The sequence below is a fragment of the Sprattus sprattus genome (genome assembly GCF_963457725.1).
Source record: "Sprattus sprattus genome assembly, chromosome: 1".
Taxonomy (NCBI): domain Eukaryota; kingdom Metazoa; phylum Chordata; class Actinopteri; order Clupeiformes; family Clupeidae; genus Sprattus; species Sprattus sprattus.
The window spans coordinates 10,821,717-10,832,588 of record NC_137920.1 but is presented as its reverse complement, the minus strand read 5'-3'; the positions used below and the strand labels follow the sequence as shown (position 1 = coordinate 10,832,588).

Here is a 10,872-nt window from a genome sequence, read left to right as displayed (position 1 = left end):
CTATTGAGAGCATCCTGACTAGCAATGTCTCTGTCTGGCACGGCAGCTGTCTAGCTGCAGACAAGAAGGCACTGCAGAGGGTGGTGAGGACAGCAGAAAAGATCATCAGGTCATCCCTACCAGCCATTCAGGAACTGTACACTTCACACTGTTCCAAGCGGGCAATGAACATCATCAAAGACACAACTTATCCAGCACACAGTCTGTTCTCCCTTCTACCATCAGGGAAGCGGTACCACAACCTGCGGGCCCGCACAAGCAGACTGAGTAACAGCTTCTTTCCACAAGCCATCAGACTCATCAACACACTGAAGAAAACCACATGAACATTCCATAGTCACTTCACCATGCCACTGGCACTTTACTTTACTGTTGCACCTTGTGACCACTGATTGTACTTCTGCTGCTATGTGTGTGTGTGTGTGTGTGTGTGTGTGTGTGTGTGTGTGTGTGTGTGTGTGAGTGAGAGTGTGTGTGAGAGAGAGATTATTGTCAATGTCTTATTTAAATGTTTGTGTGTGTGTGTGTGTGTGTGTGTGTGAGAGAGAGATTTTGTCAATGTCTTATTTAAATGTTTTAAACTGCACATTGGAGACTGGTCATCGCAATTTCAAACTTCTGTGCTAACCCTGTTACATAGATTTTTGACAATAAAGTACACTTGACTTGACTTGACTTGACTTGTCTCTCGTCCAATCAGAAACAACTAAATTACGCGATAGAACCCAATTGTTTTATAATTAATCACACCATTTGTCATAAAACACTGTATTCCTCTGGAGCAGGGGTCGGGAACCTTTTTTGCCTGGAGAGCCACTTTTAACATTTTTTTTTTTTTTTTTTAAATCTTAGAGGAGCCACAAAGACGCTTTCAAGAAAAAGTTTGGATATTTAACAAACAGTGACATTTATTCAACAGTTTTAATACATTTTCTACTAGTTTGAAAGTTATGTGACTACTTGAAATGGAAAGGGGAATGACACAAGTGAACAACGTAACAACGACATTAAGTTAACAACGTTAACAACACAAAACTCGAAACTCGAGTTAAACATTAGGCCTATCAGAAATTAATGCGACTTCTGGTGCTGCATGGACTTGCTGATGGCCTTGAAGTCTGGCTCATATTTGGTGAGGTTAAGCTTCATGCATGCGTTGAGGCTTTCATCATTCAAACGCGAGCGCAGGTTTGTCTTTATATTTTTCATGTGTGAGAAAGACTTCTCACACGTATATGTGGAACCGAACATTGTTAACACAGCAATGCTAACACGGCGCAATGTGCGAAATGAAATGGGCAGTTCATTCCAAGTGTTCAGGATCAGTTGGTCTTCGGATGGAAGCTTTCCCATGTCCGTCCACCTGTGTTCGCTGGCAAGCTGCGCTCGCTGCCGTGCGATCCCCTCCAGCTGATCGTTCAATGACTTGAACTTGCCCATCCAGATGTCAGACGAGGTCAGGTCGGCAACCTCCATTTCAAAATCGCCGATGGACACACCAGGGATGCACGATAAGTGTGCCTCGTCCACTGCGGACTCATGTGGGTGGGTGATGAATTTAAACAGACTGCTGCGCTCACGAAACTCTCCAAAGCGCGATTTGAACGTCACCAGAAGTTCGGAGGTGAAGCCAGCCAGCTGTTGCAGCTGTTGCTATTGCTGACGTTGCTCGTGGTCACTCGTTAAGCATGCCTCCCTGAGTCTTTCGAAGTGCAGGAGACGGCCAGTTTCAAGATCCTTAATAAACACCTCCAGTTTCTTTTCAAAGGCAAACACAGCCTGCTGGAGCGACAAGACTGTGTTGCCAATACCTTGCATTTTCACATTGAGCTGGTGGAGGTGCTCACTGATGTCCACAAGGTAGTACAATTTCAGGAGCCACTCTGTGTCATAGAGCTCAGGACGCTCAGCATTTTTCATCTTCAGAAAAGTTCTGATTTCATCAAGACAGGACGCAAAACGGCTGAGCACCTTCCCCCTTGACAACCAACGCACATTGCTGTGCAGAATCAGTCCTGGGTAATGACTTTCCACCTCGGCCAGCAGTGCTTTGAACTCGCGATCATTAAGAGCTCGGGCCACGATAAAATTAACGACACTAACCACCAGTCCCATCACCTCATTTAGCTGCTTGCCACACAGTTGGGCACAGAGTGCCTCCTGGTGTATAATGCAATGGAAGTTAAGGATGCATCTTCCCTCGTGTTGACGCAAAAGAGTCACAAATCCTTTATGTTTCCCAACCATGCATGGGGCACCGTCAGTGCACACAGAGATGAGTTTGTTGAGAGGCACATTCTTCTCTTTCACAAAATCCATGAACGATTTGAATATGTCCTCCCCTCGTGTGCATCCCTTCATTGGCAAAACTGCCAGATTCTCCTCCCGTAATGCGTCACCAGCAGCATACCTGGCCATGATGCTGAGCTGGGCTATATGGTCAACATCTGTTGACTCGTCGAGGGCTAGTGAAAAATATTCACTTGTATTTATGTCCTTTATCTGTGTCTCCTCCACCTGATTTGCCATCAAAATTGTGCGGTCATGGACTGTTCTAGCAGAGAGTGGCATGTCTTTAATTCTTTTGATAATTTTGTCTTTGTTGGGAAAGTCATCGAACAGTTCATTAGCCACGTCCAGCATTAGATTTTTGGCATACTCGCCATCTGTAAATGGCTTTCCATTTTTTACTATTGCCAATGCATCCACGAAGCTAGCAGAGGTGCCATCTCCCTGGGTGGTCCAAGCACGGAGTTGCTGTTGGCCCACCTGTACCTTTTTCAGAAGCTCTTGGCAGGCCTTGCGTCGGCTATCTCCCGCAGGATATTTAGCTGCAAATTGTGCATGGTGGGTGTCGAAGTGGCGTTTAATATTGGATCGTTTCATTGACGCAAATTTGTCGCTACATATCAAACAAGTCGCAGTCCCAGCTCTGTCCACGAACGCGAACTCGTCTGTCCACTCAGGCTGAAAGAAGCGGACGCTCTCTTCGGTCTTTTTCCTTTTAGACATTTTTCTCTAGCCTATCTAGCTCACATCAACTTTCACAATGAAATATGTCTCTTTGACGGAAATGGAGGGGAATCTGTGATTTTGTTTAATAAACATTGCAACCAGTTCAACATTGTTCAACATTGTGCAGCTTATGGTCACGGAGTCAAGTGAGGTGGAAAGTTAAATTAAATCACTCAGATATACCTACGTATTTGCCACAAAGAATTGCAATTTTAATTTAAGTAGTATTGTCTGTTATTTAAGCGTTCTAGGCCTAGGCTGATCCCTTGATTACACGTTTTTTCTCTCCGTATTTTTCTCCAACCCATTTCTTCCGAGAGCCACGGCCGTCACCAAAAGAGCCAGTGGTGGCTCGCGAGCCATAGGTTCCCGACCCATGATCTGGAGGAATATTTTGGTCTTGATGTCAATATGACTGAAAAGCTCTGCAAGTTTTTGTGCTAGAGACATAAATAGAAAACCCCCAGAATCCTTGAATCTCCTAGTCTGGATACCAGCCTGAACTCTGCCCACAAAATTTTTGGTCTGGGAGATTCAGTCTGGAGTCGAGCTAGTTGGGAGGGATTAAACATTTCGAAAAAGTTGAGAAAGCAATCTAAACCAATCAAATTGTAAGGGCGGGCTTGATACGTTGATGGACAGATGACCTGATGATAGATAGAATATACATCGAACAAAGATGGCGCCGTCTCTGGAGCTTAGTGGGACATATTTGATATGATTTAAGCTATCTACACGACTTTTTTTATGTCTACATTGACTCGGTTAGTTGTGTATGTGCAACACGAATGTTGCCGAGGATAGTAGCTCTTAACTGAAGCACTCTAGAGCATTATTGATAGGTTATGCTAACGCGTAGACAAAAAAAACATTGAAACAAATGGTAGCTTCTAGCCTTGAGTGCTAATTAAGTAACGTGAGCAGGCATATCTCAACAGATATTGACAGCGCATTAATTTTGTAAGAGGAACAGAGAAACGCGATCAAGGCATTTGTCGATTGAAAAGATGTTTTTGCCGTCCTTCCTACGGGATCAGGTAAAAGTTGAATCTATCAGATGGTAATACAACTACGTTGCTCTGATTGGTTCTAGGTATCCAATTCAGCGAATAGGCATTTTCTTTCCTGGTTCGTTGAAACACGCCCCATAATCACAGCCCAATGGTTCAGTCTCAGACTCATATTCTGACTAGAATTATGAGTATGACATCGTCAGGCTATGAATCTCCTACTTTAAACCAGAAATGTATAAAGAAATTACATTGATCTGATAACATTGGCACACCAATAACTCACGCCTTTGGCACACGATGTTTGCATAAGATGGAATACTTGTTTACATGAGACAAGGATATTCAAACTAACCTGAACAACAGGTCCAAGATGTATGGCAGTGCTCTTACAGCAGTAACCTGTAATGTATATGAATGTAATGTTATAACAAGCTGGCTTCTTTAAACATATCAGATTGTTAAAAATCTGTTCAAGACAGAGAATTTCAACAATGAAGAACTCATTATTGCTATATACATTATGATAATAATAATAATAATAATAATAATAGCAAATAGTAAAAAAAAAAAGTAATCAATGTTTTTTGTTTAAAGTGAAAGATTCAAGGTTTCTTGGATGTTATTTTGGTGTTATAAGGTGGTCTAAATAAAGTGATAATAATAATAATGTACATTGTAATGAGTTATTAATTTTTAGTTGATAATACTAATGTAAATATTAATAATTAGTTATTTATTCATCAGTGTTATTTAGGGATGCAACGGTACAGTGTGGCCACGGTTCGGTTTGTATCACGGTTTTTGGGCCACGGTTACGGTTCGGTTTCGATATATCAATATTATCCTGCCGCTAACACGCATTAGGTTATATTTGTCTTTTCTATTTCAAGTCAACAAGGTGCTTCTACTCACACTTGCAGAGACAATGCAAGATGCAATTAAATGTAAAAAGGGCACATATTAAGTAAAATCACAAAATGTATTTTAAACAAGGAACACTATTCTGGCCTTCTGTCAAAAACAGGCAATAATAAATATAGCAAAGTGCAGTATACTGTAAAGTAATGTGAAATGTAAACATTGACATTATTCAATAAACTCAAACAACAAACATTGTCATTCACACACTTAAACCCTAGAAAATACTTAACTGTTATAAATACACCCTTAAAGAACAACAGAACAAACCTTCTCTCTCCTAGTCACTTCGTACAGTTCTGGAATTATTTTGCTGCTGAAATGCGTGCGGGAGGGGATATTAAAACGAGGATCAATGTCAATGGTCTTTATCATGTGACGGAATCCCCTGCCTAAAACTACTGAATAGGGCTGCATGTCTTTCCCTATGAAGACGTCCATTGAGTTGGTTATTGCCTTGTGTTTTTCGGAATTATAAGCATATTGTTGCTGAAATGCTGCAGCAATGGATGGTTGTGTTTTCGGCGACAAACCGTGCTGCTCCACTTAGAATTACAGCCGGGTGATGACGGGGCAAGTGGCTCAACATGTTGGATGTACCTGTGGAGTAGGCGATCGTAGGAAAGCAATGCTTGCACACCGTGCTTTGCTTGCTGACGATCTTTTTCCCTTTGTCATCATACTCCACACTGAACCCAAAATGTTCCCATACAGCTGATTTGTAAGATGACGGTGCCTCTTCAAATTTTCTTTTCTCCGTTTCTTGTTGACTCGCCATGATAGTGCTGCAACAGGGAAAGTTTTGTTTCTCCTCACATCGTCACATGGATCTCCAGCGTCTGCATTCAGAGCGCTGATTGGCTCTTGGGAAAGTCAGTACAATTCTGATTGGTTGTTGCATGGTTGTGGAGCGCAGAACTCATCCCCTGGGTCCCAAGCAGTCATTCTATCGCCCAATACATGCGTGCATTCATTATAGGCACATATTAAATTAAAAGTTTAATGTCACCCATACCGTAATATCGCGGTTCACCTGGGTCAACCGAACCGAACAGGGCGAACCGAACGGTTCGCTAAAATACCGAAAACCGTTGCATCCCTAGTGTTATTACTAACTAGTGCAGTGCCCGTAGGAATTATGCATTCTGTAGTGTTAGCAGACGTAGGTGTAGCTGTTGGGTAGTGGATGCAGTTGAATATACAGTGCCACTTTAAAGTATGTGAACCCCTTGACCACTTAGGAGTTTTCTGTTGTTTTACCATGATTTTTCATTTTTTTCATCACCAATTTTCCATAGAAGGAATGTCAGGTTTATGTTTATCACTTGCATGTACTTTTTTTAGAGGGAATTGTTTGAGTAGCCAAAAGACTACATAAAACATGGAATTAGTCCATTTCAAAAGTAAGTGAACCCCCAGCTGAATTGGTAAAGTCAAGCAGGTAACAGATTCAGTGAAACTTATTTGGGTGCTTAATAAGTCAATTAAGCAAACCGATCATCTGAGACATCCTTAGGGAAAGGTTTGGGCAACACAGATTAAAAGAGAGAGGAAACCAACAAAACTACTGTAGTGCCAAGGTGTACCCACACAGATCAACAATGCCGAAAGGAAACGAGATATCCGAGAACATCAGGAAGAAGGTTCTGACAGCCCATCAGTCTTGGGAAAGCTATAAGACCATCTCCAAAAGATTCCAGCTCCATCCATCCATCCAAGACAAATCATTTTGAAATGGAGGGCATTCAACATGACCGCATCTCTGCCTAGAAGTGGACGCCCATCAAGACCATCACCAAGAAGCACCAGAAGAAGAATAAATCAGGTAAAAGTCAACCCACACATCACCTCTAAAGAGTTTCAGACCTCTCTGGCAGCATCTGGGGTAAATGTACATGGGTCTACAATCAGACGAAAATTGAATAGACATGACATTCATGATCGGGTTGCTAGAAGGAAGCCTCTGCTCTCAAGAAAGAACAAAACTGCCCGTTTCAACTTTGCCCGAGAGCACTTGGATAAACCAAAGGCCTTCTGGAAGTCCCTTCTTTGGACAGATGAGTCCGAGATAGAATTATTTTGTCACAATCAAAACCAACAATTTTCGTCTGAATGTAGACCCATGTACATTTACCCCAGATGCTGCCAGAGAGGTCTGAAACTCTTTAGAGGTGATGTGTGGGTTGACTTTAACCTGATTTATTCTTCTTCTGGTGCTTCTTGGTGATGGTCTTGATGGGCGTCCACTTCTAGGCAGAGATGCGGCCATGTTGAATGCCCTCCATTTCAAAATTATTTGTCTTGGATGGATGGATGGTGCTGGAATCTTTTGGAGATGGTCTTATAGCTTTCCCAAGACTGATGGGCTGTCAGAACCTTCTTCCTGATGTTCTCGGATATCTCGTTTCCTTTCGGCATTGTTGATCTGTGTGGGTACACCTTGGCACTACAGTAGTTTGGTTGGTTTCCTCTCTCTTTTAATCTGTGTTGCCCAAACCTTTCCCTAAGGATGTCTCAGATGATTGGTTTGCTCAATTGACTAATTAATCACCCAAATAAGTTTCACTGAATCTGTTACCTGCTTGACTTTACCAATTCAGCTGGGGGTTCACTTACTTTTGAAATGGACTAATTCCATGTTTCATGTAGTTTTTCGGCTACTCAAACAATTTCCTCTAAAAAAAAGTACATGCAAATGATAAACATAAACCTGACATTTCATCTATGGAAAATTGGTGATAAAAAAATGAAAAATCATGGTAAAACAACAGAAAACGCTTAAGTGCTCAAGGGGTTCACATACTTTCAAGTGGCACTGTAGATGTCAACGTTGCTGTCTAAACTATAAACTTAATGTCATAAAGAAAGAAATTATTTAAAATGAAGTTATGGTTGAAATAGGATCACTTCTTTATTGTAAGGGTAAGTGTAGGGTAAGAATAGTCATGCAGTTGGACTCAAATGTAGGTTAATTTTATTGAATGTAACTATGTAGCCTACTGTACTGTATGACTTCGATGATGCTAGCTTTGACAGCCCACTCTCAGACAGATCGTAAGCTAATAAATGTCCTTACAATAGGAACACAGTTTAAATACTCTGACTGGAGATGGCGTTACTATCCCCCACCCGAATTCAGTGCAGGACTGGGAGGATAACATGACAACGTGGCCTAACATAATTTACAACGAGATTTGCGCTGACTGGAGATGGCGTTACTATCCCCCACCCGAATTCAGTGCAGGTCTGTGAGGATAACATGACAACGTGGCCCAACATAGCTTGCAGCGAGATTTGCGCGTATTTCGTGGACTCCATAGCAACAGATGGGAAAGCAATGGACAATCTGAAAGCCTCCGAGGCTTATCAATAAGCTACCATTTGTAGCGGTGTATACTCAAACGATAACCCATAGTGCCTAACGCAAACGATAAAATAGAAATATCTCGCGAACTATGAGTTCAGAGAGAGAGTTGTATAGAGTAAAATTCATGCGTTTTGCATATGCCATGAATAAGTGCTGTAATCACAGTTACATTTCAACCATGCTTATGAAATGAGTTTGCCAAGTTGTAAGTCAAATAAGTGCAGAAATGTACTGTAAAAATACGCTATACTAATAAACAATATGAATATTTTGATGGATTACTATTCCCTGTCTGTTAGATGACTGTACAACTCTAGACATTACTTTGAAACTTAATATAAAGAAGCTTAAAAATAAACGAATAACAAACTACATTGTGAAAATCACATGAGATTAAATGATGACATGCTTGATCAACAACATCTATCAATAAATCCAGACATCTCTGTGTGTCAGTGTGTCCGTCTAGGGCGTATCTCCCTGACGGTAGTTACGTTAGTTATGAGATTTCGCATGTAGCTTACGCATGTCATGAACCTGTGCATCCTTGATTCTGAAGATTTTTGAATTCATAGTTCGCGAGATATTTGTATTTTATCGTTTCCTGTAGGCACTATATTTCATCACCTTTTTCTCTCATAGACTAACATGGTGGAATGTTGAGCCATTGTGACGTCACTCACTGTAGATTTCTGAATTTATAGTTTGCGAGATATTTGTATTTTACCGTTTGCCGTAGGCACTACGGTTATCGTTTACCGTAGGCACTATGGGTAGGGAGGCACTATGGGTACTGAAGTAATTCAGAGAAAGAGGGGCGGACCCGCGCGACGTGAATAATGTCATAGTCATAGAACAGTTGTGTGGTTAGCCCATTGACCATGCGTTCATGCATCTACTGACGCAATGAGAGAGGTTTTCCCGATGTATTAGTGTCCGATGTATATGTTGTAATTCGTGTGTACTTTGTTTTCTCATTATTGCAATATTATAAACCTCAGTCTGCATTTACCCTGGCTGGGATAGGCTGTCATTCCGAAGATACTGTGTGTGATCGCCTTTGCTCTGTGTTCATTAATCACAACGCAAGAGTGGAGTACTACACCGCTACAAATGGTAGCTTATATTGATAAGCCTCTGGGGCTTTCAGATTGTCCATTGCTTTCCCATCTGTTGCTATGGAGTCCACAAAATACGCGCAAATCTCGCTGCAAGTTATGTTGGGCCACGTCGTCATGTTATCCTCCCAGTTCTGCACTGAATTCGGGTGGGGGATAGTAACGCCATCTCCAGTCAGAGTCAATGCTAGCATCATCGAAGACATACAGTACAGTACATACATTCAATACAATTAACCTACATTTGAGTCCAACTGCATGACCATTCTTACCCTACACTAACCCTTACAATAAAGAAGTGATCCTATTTCAACCATGACTTCATTTTAAATCATTTCTTTCTTTATGACATTTAGTTTATAGTTTATACAGCAACTTTGACATCTTTATTCAACTGCATCCACTAGCCTACATAATCTCAAACTTTATTTGTTGGTATATCTCCAAAAAGGCTACACAACATCAAAACATTTCTCAATGAAAAGGAAACATGCATCACAATAATACTTCAGTGTAACCTGTACCTATGTGGAGTGCAAATATGTCTTGCTATTACACTACCCAACAGCTACACCTACGTCTGCTAACACTACAGAATGCATAATTCCTACGGACACTGCACTAGTTAATCCTAATTTAAAGAAAGATGGACTTACCAACAAGGTATCAGATATACTGTATGCCACTGTGTAGCCCTTAATGAACAATAACAGTCTGTCTGTCTGTCCGCCTTATGTGAACTACTAGCTGATATCATCGCCACACCAATAGCTTAAACCTTTGGTAAAAGATGTTTGCTTAGATGGAATACTTGTTTTGCATGAGATAAGGATATTCAAACTAAACAGAACAAGAGGTCCAAATTGTATGGGAGACCTCTTCCAGCAGTAGCCTGCAATGTATATGTATGTAATTTTATAACAAACTGGCTTCCTTATAGTATTTCAGATTGTTAAAAACTTCAACAATGAATAACTCATATTCACTCTACATTGAAAAGTCTTTTAGAGTCGCATGGCCTATAACCGTGAGGGTTGACCATGAAAGCAGTTGAAAATGCTTTAGCACTTGAAAAGCACGGTGTAATCTTGTGGGTGGACACAACTAAGCAAAATCTCTACAATGCTTAAACATATTTACTGGGCATAACGGACATAATATCAATTTTTTTATTCATTTCATTGTATAAACAAACTTCTTACCTTAGGAGGAGTGGGATGAGAGTAGACAGTCCTTTCAAATATACAAAACACAGAATGAATCAAAGAGGAAGCCTCAATTACTTCTGATTTATTTCCCTCGCCCTCGTGATTGTGGTTTCTGCTTTCCTAATATTTATCCAATCAGCTTCTGCTGTCAGGCAGAATTACAGACTTGACATTTTCCTGACCATATTACATTTATAACAGTACTGTTTGCTTAACATAAACCTTTCTATAAA

The 10,872-nt window shown here is 40.9% G+C and overlaps 1 protein-coding gene across 1 annotated transcript; it reads right to left on the bottom strand.

Annotated features, from left to right (window-relative positions):
• Positions 1 to 1,071: 1,071 nt before the first annotated feature.
• LOC308367307 (general transcription factor II-I repeat domain-containing protein 2A-like) lies at positions 1,072 to 3,012 on the bottom strand (the record flags this gene model as incomplete). Its single annotated transcript, XM_080841194.1, has 2 exons — positions 1,072 to 1,653; positions 1,750 to 3,012. The coding sequence occupies 2 exons, from the start codon at positions 3,010 to 3,012 to the stop codon at positions 1,072 to 1,074; spliced, it is 1,845 nt and encodes a 614-aa protein (XP_080697320.1).
• Positions 3,013 to 10,872: the final 7,860 nt, after the last annotated feature.